The 21,493-nt window shown below is 39.6% G+C and overlaps 1 protein-coding gene across 1 annotated transcript; it reads left to right on the top strand.

Annotated features, from left to right (window-relative positions):
- The first annotated feature begins 11,745 nt into the window (after positions 1–11,745).
- On the top strand, positions 11,746–21,201 carry LOC110674179. Its single transcript, XM_021838158.1, has 2 exons — positions 11,746–13,109; positions 18,850–21,201. Exon 2 carries the CDS (start codon positions 19,261–19,263, stop codon positions 21,055–21,057), a length of 1,797 nt encoding a protein of 598 aa, XP_021693850.1. The 5' UTR covers positions 11,746–13,109; positions 18,850–19,260; the 3' UTR covers positions 21,058–21,201.
- Positions 21,202–21,493: the final 292 nt, after the last annotated feature.

The raw sequence follows: 21,493 nt of genomic DNA, 5'->3' as shown, positions 1-21,493 counted from the left end.
AAGAACACATGTGCCTATAGTAGCACTATTTCAAATTTATTTACTTATATATTTCATGTTGTCATTTCGCAGTTGTCTTGAAGGAGCAAAATATGTAATTTTGACAAAAGTGTCATCGAGCCAATGCGATGCGAAACTATTTCATTTACGAACCAGACCATTGCAAATTCACGACGTTTCTTCAATGTTTGAGTACTCATGAGCATGTATCGTGCTTCATAAGATGGTAGAGGCCTAATTTTCGAAGTGCAAACAACAGAAATTGTTGTTAAACTGATTCAGTACTATTTTCATGGGTTAATGAAAATGATGACCAAACTATGCTACAGTATTCTAAAATTGAGCGCACATAGGTTATATAAAATGTTTATTTTTTCTTCAGGCATCACACCAATTTTATCATCAGGGTGCATTTCTGATAGAAAGTTGTCAGATTTGATTTTAGTTTTAAAATAATAAAAAAAAAAAAAATAGGACATGATTTTAATTCACGCTTAGTTCATTCATTATTCTCTTCAAATGCGGTTTTATGTGTTTTTTGATAAGATTCTTTTTTTTATTTCTCTACTGAACCATTTAGGGTACTTTGAGTTATGATTCCATCTTTTTTAATAAAGAGTATATCGTCGTGTATTATTTCGTATAAAATTTGTAACACATTTTAACAGCAGGTTCAACATTTTATTCGTTTCTTAGCACATTTTGCCAGCTTTTTTGATTGATTTTCTGTCTTATATTCTCATAATTTGCTGAGCGATAATCATGAACTTCGAATAAAGTGAACTCAATTGTTGTATGAAAGAAATCGTTTTTCCATAAGGGAGTCAATGATTCTACCACACAGAAACCTTCATCATTATTCGTTATTCAAAAATGTCTGTTATTAACATTTGCTGATTTTTAACGTGGTTAATATGATTTAGACCTAGACTTGCAGGTGTATCACATATAAATTGCAAAGCTTCATTTTCTCCAAAAATTGGCAGCAGGATGCTCTCGTTGTCAACGTCTGGGAAGAAATCCATATCACGTTGATTGAATTCTTCATCCGCCAAAAACATGTTCAACAATATTGTAAAATTAAGCACAAGCATAAGCAATGGACATACCGTAATCCGGGGTATCATTGATCAGCGGGGTAACATTGATCGGAATGACTCATCTCGTAAAAAGTTGGTATCATCATTTATTGATGAAACATTTCCAAAGCATGAATGTTGCTTCTCCTTCTTATATTAATGAGCTATTAAAATTGAGATTTTTGCAAAAATTGCGTTAATTTTATGCGTAAATTTGTCAAGTTTGCGAAACAATGATTTCAATGGTTAAGGATGACACTACCGAAGATTCATGTCTCACATAGGTTCTGCAAGCGATATGAGCAAGGAAAATGCGGTTCTCACTAAAAATGGCATCGCCTAAAACGATTCCGCTGTCAAAACTTTTATAAGTATGTTCAATTAGGCAACATTAACGACACGTTCGTTATCCCGTCCAGTCAAGTCGCGTGTGCGTGTTGTTCCTGTGAGCAATGTTTTCCGCTTGGATAAAAGTTGGCTTGCTGATTGAAAAGAGTGTCATATAGTTAAAAAGCATGTAAATGAGCAGCATAATCCAAAGAAGAAAGAAAATGTGCGTTTAAACGTGAAGGAAAAATGAAAATTTAGGTAGAAGAAAATCTTAAATTCGGAGGCATCAGATATTTTGCGGTGTTAGTGAGTGTGAAAAAATACCGTTGGTGTGAATATCTGATTGTAGCGGTACTAGTGTGTGTGTGTGTGTGGACTGTGGAGCGACAAGGTTGCGACTGTCTGGTTGAAAGATGACGGAAGATGCAGTTTCGTTGTATTCGTGCAGCTTTGGACGCCATCAGCCAAAAAGTGTAACGTTAATGAAGGCATCAGCACCAAACGTGTTTGAAGTGCATGGTGAAGGAGCGAAAGGCAACAGAAGCGTTTGCAGGCCTGACCGCAATTGCGTGGACTCGAAGCTAAGTATAATTTCATTTCATTATGTTTCCAGGGTAATCGCGTTTACATTTCAACTTTGTGGAAATATTACAAATATTTTTATATTTTTGCCCTTTGTGTACAGCAACTAATAATTATTGTCCTGATTATCAGGTCTTATATAGTTAATTAAAACGTGATTCTATTTGTGGCATTCTGTCAAGCAAATAATTATACAATTCCATTGAATAGCTAGTGTACACTTCCAAATTGTTCGCGGTATGGACCTTTGCACGGGTTCACTATTTGACGTTTTAGCGGTATCATAACGATAGAAATTTTCCATTAGGTACCTATTTGCTCTACTTGCGCCCACGCGTCTTCATAATCATCATCATCGTCATCAATTGGTCGGCGTTAAGTCAGAGTGGACCAAGTGACATTTTTGATATATTGAGAAAAATGGGTTTAAAGTCTAACGCTCTGTAATTTTTGAACTTGTTTAAATTTCGGTTCAATATTTTTACACGTCTTTATGTTACTTTCAAACAATATAATGTAAAGTGATAATCATGAAAAATCATAATCCAAACCTCTAACAGAACGATTTTTTTTATTGACTATGTGTACTTGGTCCACTCTGACTGAACCAAAAACCACCGTTCAGTGAGCTGGTTCACTCTGACTGAACAATTTCTTGAAAAATAACAATCATTTAATGCTTGCATGGTCAAATTGGGTGCATATCTCTAAGATAAACAGATTATCAAGACCCTTCGACACCAGTATCGTAAATTCTTAAATAACCCATATAGTAAATACTAAAATCAGTGGCATTACGATAGCTTGAAAATTAAGGTTTCGCAGGGTTAGAGCGTTGAAGACCAGAAATATTCAAATATGCGTTCAGTCAGAGTGGACCAAGTGAAAATCTTGAGTACCGACCAAAATATGCTGGTCCAATAAGCGGATTGTAGGACATGCCATACATACACCATAGAACTACCGTAAACTTCTATCGGACTCTGAAATTGACTCAAAAAATGCAGTAATCAATCATTTTATTGCTTTTCAACACTTGGTCCGCTCTGTCTGCACAGAATTTGTTGCAATTTCTGACCACCCATCCGAATGTGATAAATTGTCAAAAATCAAAATCAAATGCATCGAATCATGTAATATTTATAAATTTCTATTGATGGATAAGTAGAAGAATGATTCGATGTCGAAAAATCTGACAAATCTCCTGAAATGTCTTTCATTTCCTCGCATTCCTAAGCGCGCTGATCATTTTCGCTGTTATGGTAATAAGCACTTGGTCCATTCTGACTGCACACTTTATCGATTTTTGTTGATCATCCAAAGTAAATTTATTACATATCTCTCGTAGTTTACAGCATTCTTCAAATCTGATCAAAGTCTAACGGAGGTAAAGTAATTTTGCATCTAATGAGAGAATAATCCAATTTTCTCAAGTTTTGTACTTGGTCCCCTCTGACTTAACGGCGACCAATTGGCCATTAGGCTGACACGCGTTCGCAGAAGTGAGGTGGTGTGCGTGATACCTGGCGCCCTTTCTCTCTCTTGTATGTAGTTTTCGAGCATCGCAATTCTCGCGGTCGTGTTGGTAGTTGTTAGAAATTAAATGCCTCTTGCCTTATGGACCGATGCACGTGTTCACTATTTGACGTTTGAGCGATGCCGTGTTGTTTATGTGACCATGGAAACAAGTGAATTTGGCACCGCTCAAACGTCAAATTAGTGAACTCGTGCATCGGTCCATTTCATCATGCTGCGCGTGCATTGTCAATGATTAGAATCAGTTACGCAGTGCATTTGTGGGTTTTGGGCATTTGTCGAAAAAAAAATATATATATATATATATTCTTCTGTGTGTGTAGAAAACATTGATCATATACACTGGGTGGCGTGTTGTAACACTGAGGACTTGAGATGTGACTGAGCTTCAGGCAACGAGCGCGCCGTTTGCAACGTTAAATCACAGAATGGACCAATGCACGAGTTCACTAATTTGACGTTTGAGCGGTGCCGTGTTCACTCGTTGCCATGGGCACATAAATAACACGGCTCCTCCATGGTGTCACACGCTTCAATCATATATTTGTGTTCTGACTGACGATAGAGCATATTATCTTATTAATGATATGTTAACCATTAATGTTTGTTATGTTCTTTACATAATAGAGGAACCGCGCATTACGATGAGTGACTTTCAGATCTTTTTCCTCCCTAACTAATCAGCACCCTTTCCTTGATGCAGAGGTGTTCTCAGTCTCCGGAGGCAGCAGTCGTTACACTATACCATTCCTTCCCCATACCGGCTGCCTGTGGGGACTTGACCGGCGCCATTACTGATCAATAGTGTGAGATCTGCTAGAATGTGCACTTCGAGAATAAGTGGAAAGTTCTATCAAGTGTTCAATTGAATCGAAGTGCAATTCTTTCGAGTCAATATGAACTTGTATAATATTGTCTTTTACTGCTTTAAGGAGATATAATTTTCAGGTTGACGGCATATTATATTTTATTATTTAAAGAATTCTATAGATATAATTTTACTTAGATCACTGCTTTTCACAAAAACAATTTCATTCATGGTTGCTAACAATCGATTACAAATCATTCGATAACTTATACTACTTTTTAGCGTAGCACTTTTATATTCAGAGGGAGTTGAATAGTTTAATTTGATCTGAAGCTTCTCCATCAAGCCAGGAATAAGCATAAATCACAACATTTCAATACATTTCCTAGCAGCATTGGCGTTTTTAATCGAAAATAGAAACATATCTGAATACTTCTGTGAATGTTTTTTTTTCAGCTTCGGATGTTTAACATGGCCATACGTAGTACCTACTTCCAGCACAGCCTCCCGTATCGGTACACCTGGAGATCACCCCAACAGACTGAATCGCAAATCGACCACGTTTTGATTGATGGAAGGCACTTCTCGGACATTATCGACGTCAGAACCTATCGCGGCGCAAACATCGATTCGGACCACTACCTTGTGACGGTTAAAGTGCGCCAACGACTTTCCGTTGTGAACAACATTCGGTACCGACGCCCGCCCCGGTACAATCTGGAGCGACTCAAGCAACCCGAAGTCGCAACTGAATACGCGCAAAGCCTTGAGGCAGCGTTGCCGGAAGAGGGAGAGCTCACCGAAGCCCCTCTTGAGGACTGCTGGAGTAGTCTCAAAGCAGCCATAAACAACGCAGCGGAAGGTGCCATTGGGTTCGTGGAAGCAAATCGACGGAACGGTTGGTTCGACGAGGAGTGTCAGACGGTTTTGGACGAGAAGAATGCAGCGCGGGCGATGATGCTGCAGCAAGGCACCCGTCGAAACGTGGAACGATACAAACAGAAGCGAAGACAGCAAACCCATCTATTCCGGGATAAAAAGCGCCGCCTGGAAGAGTTGGAGTGCGAAGAGATGGAGCAGTTGTATCGTTCTCAAGAAACACGTAAGTTCTACAAGAAACTAAATGCATCCCGCAAAGGCTTTGTGCCGCGAGCCGAAATGTGCCGGGATAAGGATGGAGGTATCTTGACGGACGAACGTGAGGTGATTGAAAGGTGGAAGCAGCACTACGATGAACACCTAAACGGCGCAGAGGAGGAAGATCAAGACAGCAGGAGGAATGGCTTCATCAGTACGGCGGATGAGGGAGACGTGCCAACTCCCACAATAGGTGAAGTTAAGGATGCTATCAAACAGCTCAAGAACAACAAAGCAGCTGGAAAGGATGGTATTGGAGCGGAACTTATTAAAATGGGCCCGGACAGGTTGGCCACTTGTCTGCACCGATTGATAGCCAGGATCTGGGATACAGAACAGCTACCGGAGGAGTGGAAGGAGGGAATATACCCAATATACAAAAAGGGTGACAAGTTAGAATGTGAGAACTATCGAGCGATCACCATTCTTAATGCAGCCTATAAAGTGCTTTCCCAGATCATCTTCCGCCGTCTATCGCCACTGGCAAGCAGATTTGTTGGAAGTTATCAAGCCGGATTTGTGGACGGTCGATCGACGACAGACCAAATCTTTATGTTGCGGCAGATCCTCCAAAAGTGTCGCGAATACCAAGTCCCTACGCACCACCTATTCATCGATTTCAAAGCGGCCTACGATACCATCGACCGCGAAGAGCTATGGAAGATTATGGACGAGAACGGTTTTCCCGGGAAACTGACTAGACTGATCAAAGCTACGATGGATAGTGTACAGTGCTGTGTGAAGATATCGGGTGCATTATCGGACCCGTTTGAAACACGCAAAGGACTTCGACAAGGCGATGGTCTTTCCTGCCTCCTGTTCAATATTGCGCTAGAAGGTGTTATGAAACGGGCGGGCTTCAACATGCGGGGCACGATCTTCAATAAATCCAGCCAGTTCATTTGTTTCGCTGACGACGTGGACATTGTCGGAAGAACGTTCCAGGTGGTTGCTGAACAGTATACCAAGCTGAAACGTGAAGCAGATCGGGTTGGATTGAAGGTAAATACGTCGAAGACGAAATATCTGCTGGCTGGAGGAACCGAGCGCGATAGAGCTCGCATAGGCAGACGCGTGACGATCGACGGGGATGAGTTCGAGGTGGTGGACGAATTCGTCTATCTCGGATCATTGATAACGTCGGATAACAACTGCAGCAGAGAAATTCGAAGACGTATCATCGCCGGAAGTCGTGCTTACTATGGACTCCACAAGACCTTGCGGTCTGGTAAACTTCACTTCCGTACTAAGTGTACCATGTACAAGACGCTAATAAGACCGGTAGTCCTCTACGGGCATGAGACGTGGACAATGCTCGAAGAGGACCTGCAAGCGCTAGGAGTTTTTGAACGACGTGTGCTTAGGACGATCTTCGGCGGAGTATGTGAGAACGGCGTATGGAGGAGAAGAATGAACCACGAGCTTGCGCAACTCTACGGTGAACCCAGTATCACGAAAGTCGCCAAAGCTGGAAGGGTACGATGGGCGGGACACGTTGTGAGAATGCCGGACAACAATCCCGCAAAAATGGTGTTCAACTCAAATCCGGCCGGTACAAGACGAAGGGGAGCGCAACGAGCTAGGTGGTTTGACCAAGTGGAGCAGGATCTTGGAAGTGTGGGGCGATCGAGGAATAGGGTCCTAAAATGTTGAATGAAATCTTGTTTTTGTTTAATGACACGAAAGAGCATGTTACTGTAACTACTTTAGCATTTTTTCCCGCTCAAATAACGGCTATATCATGTTTAAACTTTAATTTAAAAATTGAGTCCATAAATGAACCTTGACACTTAAGATCATGTTTGACGTTCGCTCAGTCGACAAAAACACCACAGGGGTTATAGTTTTTTCACTGGGGTTGTTCCTATCTGACATTTCGGAAGGGACACGGAAAACAAAATACACCCAAAATTTGAGTTTAAGCCAAGGGGTGTGCCAAAATCTAATAAAAAACATAAAAAATGTTTTGTGGACTTAAACAAACGGAAAACATTAAAAAATTGAGTAAACAAGTGTTTTTGGCCTAAACTTAAGCGTTTGGCACTAATATTGGGACAGGGCTTTAGGACCCAATTGGAGGTTAGCAGCCATGGACCGAGTTAGTTGGCGTAACATTGTGGCGCAGGTCATGTCTTGAAGGACGTAGCGCCAGCAAAAGTAAGTAAGTAATGTTTAACAGCAAATTTTAATATTTGGAATAATATTTCATAAGGATCTTCGATTGGATCTTATATAATCTGTATTGCATTATAATGTATTTTATATGTTTTATGGTTCGATTGCACATTATAATTATATGTGAGAATGATAGATATTGGCTAAGTTGCTAATTTTAACCATTAATTCAAAAATTGATTACAGATTTTCTTCAACCATTTCCTATGATCATCAATAAGGACCTGCAAGTGATGTTTTTAATTCATGATTTTTTTTTCAGGATATATCAGCAATCTATAATTGCAGGAAGCCGTAGTAACATGTAGTATATATATAGTCATTGTAATTTTTCCAAATTTGTTCGAACAAACTAACAACAACAACAATAACAATTATATATTTAATATTAATCATCTTTCAATCAACAATTCTAGGTCAAACCATCGAGTTATTGCATGAATCAGTGGAAAATGATATGTTGTTTTGGTAATCCAAACACTACGTTTTTACTTTTACAGATTATATAATGTTTTATTGCGGTATTATATTATGTTATATTGTATTATATTATATCATATTATGATATATTATATAATGTTATATTGTATGATATTGTGTTATATTATATAATATTGTATTATGTTATATTATATTCTATTATATTATATTATATATATTATATATATTATATTATATTGTATTGTATTGTTTTATATTATATTATATTATTTTATGTTATATTCCATCATGTTATATTACCGCACCGCCACCAAACCGAATCGCGCCAGTGAGACTCGCGACGCGCCTCAACTCGCCGCATTTTGAAATCAGTGTTTTAGTGTAGTGTTGGATTCTTACGATTTTTATGAACACAGCGCACTATTCACATATTAGCTGCGACGCTCGGGGCCCGAGAAAACAATAATTTGAAATAAGTGTTGGCCTTGATTTCTACCGGATGCATAATACTATATAAAACTTGTTATGCCTAATGACTATCGTTAATTTTACAAGCTTCGTCTAGGGGATGTACAGAAAATGGAACAGTTACAAAACACAAATAATTCTTCAAATTCATCATCAAACCTTTCAGGAAAATGAACAGCACATCAGGGACGACTCAATTCGAACAACTCGCTCTCATAAAATGCTCGATTGCACGAACACCAGTCATTTTATATGCAGATATATTATTTGTTTTGTATTATTTTGCACTCTATATTATTTTGTTATATTGATTTATATTATAGGTTCTCAGTGGTTTTATTTTTATGCTGATACAATTTTAATTTTGAATCTTTGTCAGCTGGAATTTTGTTTTTGACGTATCCGTAAACTTTATTAAAAAAATCGATGAGTTTTTATTTTTATTAAAATTATTTGTTTTACCATACTATACCATTACCATTTACCATTCTTCCCTCGATCAGCCCAATATCATCAGTAGGACAAGTATTCAAAAGAAAAATAGGTGTTGGCCGATATAATAATGCATGCATTCAAATTCTGTTTCATTGCGTTATATTTTATTGTTACTACCATTATATTTTCATACTTTATTACCATATTATTTCATATTATGATTTTCTCAACTATATAAAATTTCACTATTACCGGAAATAACATGTTTTGGGAAGGGAGGGAGCATCAGGGCATCATTGAAGTTACAACTGGACAATGAAGTGGAGTGCCAATCGGAGTCAGGAGGAAAAGTGCTAGTCGTTCGCGTCTAGTACTTTTCTCTCCAACAGTTGTAAAAGATTTGACGCGCCCTTCTTCAAACAAACCTTTCCGTGGAAAGCTCGACAAGTATTGCAAATTTTAATACTCAATCTGTTGGATCATATGGCTGGAAGGAGATTCTCTATTTCCCGCGGGTTTCGCGTAAGTGTTTCTGCTTACGGGTCCGCCACACCCCTTTTGGCCCTTCATACAGCGGTATGTTGAATGCAGATTGGTAATAAAATTTGACCTTACTGTTGAGTGGAGCCGCATGCAGAGCAAGACTCAAGCAAGGATTGGTGGCTACCTACATACATACCTACATACATACCTACATACATACATGTTCAATTAGGCAACATTAACGAATTACTGTTAAGAATGTAAAATTCCCTTAGGAAATTGCCTACCTTTAGGCGTATTTCGCAGTTTGAGGTGTTTTTAATTTTAAATTAACTCAAAAAGTAAATGAGATGTAAGCGTTTGGACATCATATTCGGCTTCAGGGGCCATGATTTGATTAAGTAACGACATTTTCAATATTACCGAACGTTGTTTACATGGATGATCAATGTTACCCCATATCAGCTAAATGAAAAAATCACATAAAACATTTTTATAAACATGCTTAAATCTTTCAAAAAACAAAATACAGTGTGTAGTCACGAGCTATGGGTGGCAGTACTTGTTTTAAAAATATAAAACTCAGAACATTTGCATTTTTGAATTAAATATTTAAGAAATATCCTAAAAACTGATCAATGTTACCCCGGATTACGGTACCTGAGAAGAACAATAAAATCATTGACTTGACCGACCGTATTGATTCCGGGTCCGTCCCTTTCTCAATGCTTTCGATAACTCTTTTTCATATTTGTCACCATTCGTCCACATAATTAAATAATGACAATATAGGGAGACGTTTCGAATCCCCCGTAGGTACCGTCAAACGGGGTAACTTGCAACAGGGGTGAAACTTGCAACACTTCGACATGTAACCGAATTGTCGTTTCGTTCAGCATTGAGTTATTTTTTATAATTTATTTCGCCATTAATTGACCTCAGGTATACAACAGAAGATTTTGGCGAGGGTTTGGGTATTGTTTATTTTTTGCTTGGTTTGCTGGAGGTGAAAATCATATTAAACATTGAATAGCATGAAATAAATGCTGAAAAACGTTCTTGGTACTACACAAACGGTAGAAATATGTCATTCGAGGCATTTGCTATCAGTTACAGTACTTAGTAGTGTACAAATTGACAATATAAAAGTTTTGATAATTTGATGCTTGAACATTATAAAAATTCAAAAACATTTTTGACTACCCTTATGGGGTAACTTGCAACAGCTATTTTGATCTCAATTGTTTGATATTTCTTGTTGTTTATCATCAAAAACACATGAAAAGGCAAAATTGAATATAAATTTGTTCAGTAATATTGAATTTTTTGTACCGCTATAAATTCAATACACGAATGACACTAAATATAGAGAAATTTACATAAATCACATTATTATTAGATTTAGATTTAATTTGTTCATGAAAATCATGAAAATCTGTATAAAAACTAACTTGCAGATCTGCCATTGGGAACCTTCTGCATGAAGTATGATAAAAGTTGTTTCAGAACACCAACAGAGACCAATTTAAAACATACATATCAATATGTGTTACGTCGCTTTGATTTGAATTTCTATAAGCAATAAGTTATGTGAAGCATAACCTAAAGTACAATTGTATTTGTAGAATAGTTGCATTAAATCGTTTCAATGGCTTTCCAATTACTGTCGAGACTTATGATATGCTAGAATTTCCCCATGTGGCACCCTATGCAATACTAGTGAAGTTTTCAATCAAATTGGTTTAATACTCATAATTCAATCAATACTAATTAGTTTTCTAAGAGTACAGCAACTGTTTCTAATTATTGTCATACTTTTACTGCAGAAAATTATTAAATGATCATAATAACACGATATAGGTTAAGTTTTCAATAGTGTACTTCAGGTAGCAATGTGTGTTGCATGTTACCTCACATCAGGGGTAGCATGAAAAATAAATATTTTTCGTCTCTCATGATCCCAGAAAACCAAAAACTTATAAAATTAATACTGCGTGGTATTCTTTACGTGGCGATTAGGATACTAGATGGTTTTTGTCTCATCTGAATCCTCAACATTTTCATCCATATAGCTTCGAACTTGAAAATTGTTGCAAGTTACCCCGTTTGACGGTACTTCTGTTTCTTTGCGACAGAGTTTTATTTGCAGCTACTGGGCTTATATTTTGCAACAACGTGCACCGTACATACAGTACTGGACATAATATATTATATAATAGCTATTTTTATACAAAATGGTCAAGTTTTGAGACTTGAATGATAGTTTCTAATGCTCCAATCGACCTGAAATTTTCACTGCAACTAAAAAGTAAAAAAAAATAACTTTAGCCATAGTTTTTGAGTAATTTAAAATTTAATAAACAGGGAACAGTATTTTAAATGGATCAGTCTGTTTTGAATTTTCTTATCTCTTTTCAAGTGCACCAAGATGCACATACCAAAGTGTCGTAGCTCCGGGACTCCATTTTTTTGTTGAATTTTTGAGTTTTCACAAACGCGTGTTATCGCTTCGAATTTAGAACACTGAATGATCTTATGCCGTGAAGACTCGATTGCATCAACCAAAGTAGAGTCTCCAAAATCGATGAAAAGCTGAGCGTCACACTCATCTTCTTTTGGCGCTCTTCAAATCTCCAAACACGCTTAAAATTCTTGATACAGTGGCAGTACAACCTTCACACAGTGAAACTTACACCGAACAAGTGTGAATAGATTTTCCGTTGATGCTTTCGTCGAATTGGAGGTCGATCAACAAATCGCGTTTACTCGAGATCTCCAAACTGTGCTTTTTATTTTACCGGCCTTGCGTTAGACGCAAACATCGTTTAGGTATTTTTTTTGTTCTTCAATCCTTTCGGTCTTTGTGTAAACAAAGCTTCCTCTTCACACAGTTATTTCAATTAGTGTTTTTATTTTAGATTAGTACCCATCATATATCCCACAATATTCCTTTCTTCTACTCTTTTTTTTCAGAGAATGATGTGTCATCTCCGATGTTAAATAACAATTTTGAATATTGAAACCGCAGGAGCCTGTCCTTAGTCAAGAAGCAATGAATAAATTGACCTCCGTTTAAAATTACATTTCTCGACCCATTCACAAATTTGAGTTAAAACAACTTATATTTTTTTTTGTAGTCTGATTTCTCCGTGCTGTTCGAAAAGGCCTTTTTTTGCATCCCGTGCACTTGTGATGTGACGCCCACGTAGGCATCACGCCTTGACTTCGCAAACGAACAACTGTCAATGTCAAATGTCAGAACTTTGGGCAACGTCAGTTTGTTTTTGTTTGTTTTCCATTGAGTTTTTTCTCCGCTGCTTTTCATAAATCAAATTTACGCTGATCAAGCCCCGCTAAATTTGTGCAAAATCTCGAAACAATAATAAGTAATTATTACTTTATGTAAAGCGATCATTGTTTCCCCGAAATCGACTACACCAGACGACACCAGCCAGGAGGAAATCCCGCCCAATCCGATCGCTTGATTGCTAGGCCAACCACTGTAATATGCCAAGTGCCAATATCTCGCATGAACGGACAAAAATACATTGCAAGCCCTTACTTCAGTTAGATGGACGCAGGAATTAGGAAAATAATGTATAGGATGGGCAAAGATAAAGCGTTTATTTTCTCAGGTAACAATGTTCATTTTCTTACAGCTAATTTTAATCTTCTTGGTTCCAGTTCTTGCAAATGGAATCTACGTCTTAAGTAGTAACAAACCGTGCCTCACTGGAATATTCTATAGACAAAATCGTTGTTGAATCGCGAAGGTTTTTTCACTTCTCTTCGATGAAGTCCTGATCGGGTCTGTATGTAGGTCTTCTCAGGGCTTTCCATCTGGGCGACAACCTTCTTGTCTACTTCGTATTCCTCATCAGTATCCGTTATAGTTGGTACGCCAGGTGCTGGGCCACAGGGAACTTTCTTCAAATCGTTTATGCTCCTTGCATACTGTACGCCGTTTCCGCTAACGATCACCATCTTCGCCCCCTCTTGTGCGACCACCGTATATCTCTCAGTAGAAAACGTTGGGTCTGTTTTGGATTTCTTCTGCTGCTTCACAAAAACTACGTCCCCTATATGGATTCCTGAGGGTTTGGCCTGTCGTACACGGTCTGCATATTTTGAGCTTGTCAATTTTTGTTCCGCGTCATCTTCTCGAACCTTGTCCCGGTCAACTTCTCTTTGAGTCCTATCACTCCACAGACTTGGAAACGTTCCTCGGAATTTCCAGCCCGCAAGAAGTTCGAAGGGTGTAACATTCAACCGAGAATGAGGTATCAAAGTGTTGTGATTGTGCACAAACACATCCAGCTCTTTCCTCCAATGTTTGCCTTCAATTTTTGCCGCAGATAATGTCTTGATAATTGCTTGATTTTGGCGCTCCACTAGACCATTGGACTGTGGGCTCAGTGGGATCGATTTGCGCACTTTTACCCCTCTTTCTTGCCAGAAATCACAAAAGGATTGACTTTGGAAAGGAGGACCGTTGTCACTCTGTATTATGAGTGGTAGTCCCCACAATCTAAAGATTTCTTGTAATGCTGAATTGGTAGCTTCAGCGTTTGTCCGTTGCATCTCGACAACAAATAGAAACCTCGAATACGTATCGACTAGCATGAGGAATTCTCCGGATCCAAAACCTGGGACTTTGAGGAAATCTATTTGTACTATCTCCCATGGTCCTTCCGGAAGTTCTCGTGATGACAAGGGAACCGGAGGGTTCTTTCTAGATATTAGTACGCACGTTTCACAATTTTTGATGAAATTCTCAGTATCGGTACCCATTTTCGGCCACCAAAAGAAATCACGCATAATACGCTTCATAGCTACCTCCCCGATATGTCCGCTATGAGCAGATCGCAGCGCTTTTCCTCTCAGTTCTTTCGGCAAAATTATCTTATCTCCTTTACAGAGAAGTGCACCAAGAGTGTGAAGATTTTTCTTATGAACTTCAAACTTACGTAATTCCTTCGGCCATACGTCATTTTTCAAGGCAATCCGCAGCTCGCTCAGCTCTTCGTCTTGTTCGGCATACGACTCAATCTCGCTCAATGTAATTTCCATGCAACCTGCGTCCAAAGCGCACAGCACGTGGTAGTCATTATCGTCATCGAAGGGTTCTGGTTGTTGAGTTTCGCAAATCAATCGCGATAAAGCGTCTGCCACATTGTCTTCCCCGTTAATTCTGTCCAGTGTAAAATCGAACGGCTGTAATCTTAGTGCGTAACCTTCAGCTCTGGAGAAAGCACGTTTCCCAATGCGGTGATTTGAATGATAAATAAATTCATTCGCTGAAGCGTCCGTTCGTACAACAAAAGGTCGACCGGTGAGGTAGAACGTGAAGCGTTCAATACCCCATACAACTGCCAAAGCTTCCCTATGAGACTGAGGGTAATTCTTTTCCGCCGCCGTGAGAGCCTTCGATGCACACGCAATTATCCTTGGAATTCCGTTCGAATTGTATTGAACTAATACAGCTCCTAAACCAACTCCAGAGGCATCCACAAAAAGCTCCGTCTTGTCTGTAGTACTGTAGTAGCCCAATGTCCTGATAGCTTCTAGAGCATCGGTCTGCATAGAAACAAATTCAGCTTCCTCCATGTCTGTCCAGTAAAATTTAGCAGCGTTCGACAATGTCCTAAGATGTTCGGTCTTGGTCGCACGATGAACGAGGAATTTATCCACAAAAGTTATCATACCAAGAAAACTTTTAACCTCAGCACAAGATGTGGGCCGTTTAAAGTTTTTAATGGCGCTAATTTTCTGCTGATCAATTCTCCATCCCTCTGCGGTCAACTCAAATCCCACAAATGTTACGGTTTGGCTACCGAATACGCTTTTTGAGTGGTTGATCTTTACATTATGGTCTCTTAGCCTATCCTGAACCTTGGAGAGATTCCTATCGTGCTCCTCTTTCGTATCACCAAAAATTAGGACGTCATCGAGATAGTTGCACACCCCTTCGCAGTCTGCTAGAATTGTGCGCTCCATGACTTCCTGGAAGATGTCTGGTGAGTTGCACAATCCGAAGGGAAGACGTTTGTAACGAAACATGCCAAATTCAGTCATAAAATTTGTCAAGTGTCTGCAACTTTCGTGAATCTCTATGTGAAAGAAAGCGCTGGACAAGTCTACGGTAGAAAACCATTTTGCACCTTCCAACTTCGCAAGAATTTTGTCCATACTAGGCATAGTATATGGGCTACGGAGAATGTATCGGTTCGGACCCCGCAAATCCACGACAAGTCTGAAGTCATTTGGTCCTTTCGGTACAATGAGCATTGATGAACAGAACGACACGTCCATGCCATCTGATACTCGCTCGATGATATCCGAGGAGATTAACTCCTCCAGTCGATGATTCACAGCCTGTTTCATTGCAGTTGGTACGTTCATATAAATGTTACGGCAAGGTGGCATAGACGTATCATAGCTTATTTTCACTGCTGGAATGTTGAACTTTGGAAATGGTCCTGCAGTACTTACGAAAGCAATATTCCGCCAGTGGTTATCGCACTCTTTTCCGAACTTAGTAGCATTGACAGGAACTTTCAATCCAAGCAGTAGGATGCTGTATCTGGTTGCTGTAGATCTACTTAGCAGCGAACGCAATTCTCTTACCACATAAAATCGTTCCAGAAACACCGGACGATCATCCGATATTTGTAGGAAAGCTTCGAACGTACATAACACCTGTATTGAATCCGCTGTTGCGTAGCCTTTCAACGGTCGATCAGTGCCGGGTTGAATATTATGCAATTCTTTGCTATATTCCTCGTTTGCGAGCAACTGTTCAAAATTGGCTGCCGTCATTGTGTTGACCTGGGCGCCGGAATCAATCAAAAAAGTGCACGGCATTCCCGCCACCTTGGCATTTATAACTCCGCTATCTGTTGGCTCGCACACCTCTGCCATTGTTGTTACTGTATTTGCATTTCCCATTTCGGTGACCTGGCAAAGCAAATATTTTAGTCAAGCTATACGAAAACCATCATCATGATGGGCAGAACAATAATTTTGAAAGTTCTTGTCATCATACGAAATTAATAATTGTAACATACTAAACTAATGTAACGAATTCACTTGGTTTATTTATGTTTTTTTTTTTGTTATTCAAAATGGTAATCAATGAAAATCAATAAACATATCTCTTTACTTGCCCATCAATAATATTGTAATTGTTATTTAAGCTTCACTTACAGATTTCTCGTCGCTGTCATCGCCAACCTTTGCTTCTGGTTTGGTTCCGAGCACATCTACCTCCAACTGCTTTTCATTGAGCTTTCGGTCATCGAGTTGCCGACGGTTTCTTGGTGCCACCGGCAAGTTACACGCTCTCAAAAGATGACCAACGCCACCGCAGTTATGACACGTTAAATTGATCGCGAAGCATCTCTCCGCAGTATGGTAAATACTGTTGCACCTTGTGCATCGTTCTGGAACAGGTGAGCTTGAACCTCGCCACATCCTTACTGGTCGCTGGCCTCGTCCTCCTCGAGGGTTAGATCGCTGGTAAGGAGTCCTACCATACGCTGGAGTCGTGTAGTTTGGAACATACCGTGAAGGCCCAGCAGTAGCTCTTACTGCATTCACAGAGGCTGTAATTGGTTCGGTAGCGGCATGCTTCTTCGAGACATATTCTTCATTCAAACGTATAGTCTCAATCTCTCGAACCTTATCGATGAGATCGGCGAGTGATCCCTTTCGGCTCATCATTTTCAGAGCAGCAACTCGTACCTCCTTATGCTTGGCCTGCTCTGCCACAGTGCTCAAAATTTCTTCGAATTGCTTTCCTTCTGGGTACTCACACTGCCGTGCCGCTAATCCAACCCTTCTGATGAACGCTAGGTCTGATTCAGTAGGCATCTGCGACATGAGAGCAAGCTTTCTGCGTTGGAGCATGACGTCCGAAGTAGATGCAAAGAAGGTCTTCAGACGAAATATGGCATTTGAAAAAGGGCACATTTTCTCATCTGGAGCTTCACTGGAAGATTCCGTCGCTTTGTAGACTTCCAGAAGCTTCTGGCCCGCCTTCACCTTAAACACCGCCATCTGTGTTGCTTCGTCGGTAATGCCTGCCAATGCCAATGAATTCGTCAAGAGATCTTGCCAAGCGTCGAAATCAATCTTAGAAATATCGTCGCCCTCAACACTCGGCTTGCATTCCGGCACATTGATTGATGACACGGACATCTGGTTCATCGATGAGACAAACCGAGACAACTCAATAGTAGTATCGCTTCTACGCTGTGCTTGTCGCCTGGTACTGGTTGGCCCCAAATCGTTCTCAAATTCAACGCTGTTTACTTCGCCGCATTCGCTTCTGGCAGACGACAGACTTGTTTGCAACGAACGGATTGTTTCTTGCGCTTTTGCCAGCTCTTCTGCTAGGAGAGCGTTACTGATATTGGCTTCGGATAGATCTCGTATAGCCGCATCCAATTTGGAACTCTTTTTCTTTCTGTAAGTGCAATGTTCTTAATGTCAGTTCTATAACCTCAATTTGTTTTGACTTCCAAGTATGATCAAATTTGTGTAACCAATTTATCGAACTCTGATTCATCTTCATAATGGCTTATCTATTTTTTTTGCCATTTGAATTCAATTTCTGGATTACCTTATTTTCTTTGCCATTTTGTTCAGAATAAGCTCATCTTGTTTTTTTGCCAATTCGTTTTCAATTTTTGCATCCTTCGTGAAGCTAGGCTCAACTTTTCTTTTTTTTTTTTTTTGCCTGGTATGAGTAAATGGCTTACCTTTCTTTTTTTGCCAAATTCAAACTTTGAAACGGCTTATCTTTTTTTTTGCCGGAATTGGGTTACACATGCTTGGAAGTTTTCGTGCTTTTCTCAGAGAATCTTATACTTACTTGCTGGGAGCGCTTACTACGCCAATGTCGTAGCTCCGGGACTCCATTTTTTTGTTGAATTTTTGAGTTTTCACAAACGCGTGTTATCGCTTCGAATTTAGAACACTGAATGATCTTATGCCGTGAAGACTCGATTGCATCAACCAAAGTAGAGTCTCCAAAATCGATGAAAAGCTGAGCGTCACACTCATCTTCTTTTGGCGCTCTTCAAATCTCCAAACACGCTTAAAATTCTTGATACAGTGGCAGTACAACCTTCACACAGTGAAACTTACACCGAACAAGTGTGAATAGATTTTCCGTTGATGCTTTCGTCGAATTGGAGGTCGATCAACAAATCGCGTTTACTCGAGATCTCCAAACTGTGCTTTTTATTTTACCGGCCTTGCGTTAGACGCAAACATCGTTTAGGTATTTTTTTTGTTCTTCAATCCTTTCGGTCTTTGTGTAAACAAAGCTTCCTCTTCACACAGTTATTTCAATTAGTGTTTTTATTTTAGATTAGTACCCATCATATATCCCACACAAAGCTAGATCTATAAGTTGGTAAACCGCTTATTATTGAGTTGTCTCAATAGCGTATCTGCTAGCAGATTCCACAAAATTGGTGATAACCCAACTAACATTCATTTATTTAACAAACACCATTATGGCAGTTTTATTCAGCCTTATGTTCAATACCGAAACATTCATATCGTCTGTGTAAATTTATTTCGGGTTAAAATTCTCTTATATTTTTTTTTATTAGAGCGTTTATTAAGTTCTCACTTTTTATTCAAGGATTTTTCTCAGTCCAATCACTTATAAATTAGCATACGCAGAGCAATAATAGTACTAATCTCACTCAATGTATCTTATCACATAAATCAAATTAAAGTAAAATATATGTGCTTGCATTGCACATCCACCACATGATTTGGGGTTACATTCGTCCGGAAGAACACCGTACGGTTAGATGGCGTTCGATGCCATCCTCGGGACTGGCTCTGGCCAGTTTTTGTCTTCTATATACGTCCATTATAGCTGTCATTTCACCCAAAGTACAAAACTACACCCTCACCGCCATCGAGTACCTATCGGAGCACCATCCCGGACGATTTGAGTGCACTTTTCTGGACGTCAGCGGCGGAACTTACTTCGATCACGATTTTCAAGAACTGATCCACTCACCCCGGCTGGGTCTCATCGCCAAGTATGTGATCAATGATTCCACCCTGTTGAGCTATAGGGCGGGGCTTCCGTGGTTTCCGGCGCTGGTGGTGATCAACGTTCACGCGGATAAGGTCGATTTTCACAGCGACCAGTTCGAAATGAACCCTAACACCAGGATATTGATACTGTTCAAGATGGACTACGCGTATTCGGTGGTGATGTCGGCCATGTTTTTCTCTATGAGCACTCATTTTACACGAATGGTTTGTCTCGAGTCGGCTGATATGATTTTCATACGGGTGGGATTCAACGGGTCGTTTCATGGTTATTTGAGCTACATGGAGCCTAGTGAATTGTTCAAGAATATACTGCATGATATGGGAGGGCGAACCATCGGCTATAGTGGCAGTATTCGGATTTCGCAAAGGCATCAGAATTGGATGAAAGAAACCGCTCGGTATCTCAACGCAACATCGAGATATCTGAGAGCTCCGTGTGATCGGAGATTGGGAGGGATTTCTGACTGTTATCCACGGTTTTACAAGTCCAATCCAGTCGTCATCGCGTTGGACTGTAATTTTCTCTCATCGATATCAGCCCAGATGTATCGGTCGTTATTTGAAATTGTGCCCGAGACAAACGTTTTTGCTATTCCAATGTCTAGAACTATCAACGTTTTGGAGATGTTCTTTTGGCCTTTCTCGCTAGCCGCATGGATTGTTCTAGCGCTGATTACCGCCTTACTTGAGATACTCAGTATATTCTATCCCAAGCTATTCAGAAACGATCCAACTCTACTCATCATATGTGGTTTCGAGCGCTACAATTTACACACCGCAGGTGCTAAAGAGAAGCTGATTTTCCTTTCTATGATCATATTTTTCTTCCTAATGACAAACGCCTACGAAACAATGATCATTTCGTTTATGATCGAGAAGCCATCGATAAGCAAAATTAGAACCATACAGGAGCTGATCAACTCAGGACTGCAGCTGGCAGCGCAAAAAGTGTCAAAGATTGCCCTTTACAATGATCCAAGATTCAGTGGAATGCTACTGGACATATCGAACCATTCAGTGGATGACTTCGATGGCAAAAGTGCATTCTATGGCACACTGTCCTACATGGAGGATCGCATACGGATGCCGATTAATTACGATTACAAAAGACGTCGACCGACTTACTACATACTGGATGAAACCTACGGGATGGTCGTTTGCCTCTACTGGATGCCCTGGTTCGATTCGTTGATGGAAATGTTCTACTACACAGAGCGGATCTTCTTTGAAGCTGGACTACTGTCCAAGTGGTATCGGGACGATACCGGCAATTTTTCCGCATTCCAAATTCAGTTGCTGCCCAGGAGAGATTTGAATTTTGCAGATTTTGAAGACAGATTGGGCTTTGGAGATATGCTACCGGCGTGGATTGCGATTGGGATTGGATTGGCTGTTAGTTTGTTGGTGTTATCTGGTGAATATGTGCTGTTCCGATGCTTTAATTGTTGGAAGTCGGTAAAGTGGTCTCCGGATCAGATCAGAGGAGCAGATGAATAACCACAGTTATTCCATTAAAACGACGATGGATAAACCTACCCTAAAGATGTAAAAAACATAAATGCTTAGTATGTTTACATGTTTTATTATACTTTAATGCGCGGTGTAATAAAAAAAAAAACAAAACATGAACTGAATCTTTGATATTGTTACTCTTTTGACTCATCTACTTTCGAACATCTATAACATCAAAAGTTGTTACCTGCCTGTTTGTCCTTTGGAATTATCAGAGACATTTCTTTATTAAAGTAACAGTTTTTAAACTCCCTTTATCAATGATACCCTATTACCAAAAGGAAAATATTAGTTAGCACTTTTATGATCATCTTGTATCGCGCCGCCTAAGGAAGGAAGCGTTTTTAGCTTTGAAGTACTTTATTATACTTGATGGGCTACAATTCACTACGATGAATCTGCGCGCAATGGATGAGTCTTC

The sequence above is a fragment of the Aedes aegypti genome, chromosome 1 (assembly GCF_002204515.2).
Source record: "Aedes aegypti strain LVP_AGWG chromosome 1, AaegL5.0 Primary Assembly, whole genome shotgun sequence".
NCBI lineage: Eukaryota > Metazoa > Arthropoda > Insecta > Diptera > Culicidae > Aedes > Aedes aegypti.
The sequence above is the reverse complement of the archived record's forward strand: the minus strand, read 5'-3'. Positions and strand labels throughout refer to the sequence as shown.

Bases quoted from the DNA above. Each gene is read 5' to 3' on its own strand.
- LOC110674179 (XM_021838158.1), top strand. From the start codon at position 19,261: ATGATTTGGGGTTACATTCGTCCGGAAGAACACCGTACGGTTAGATGG.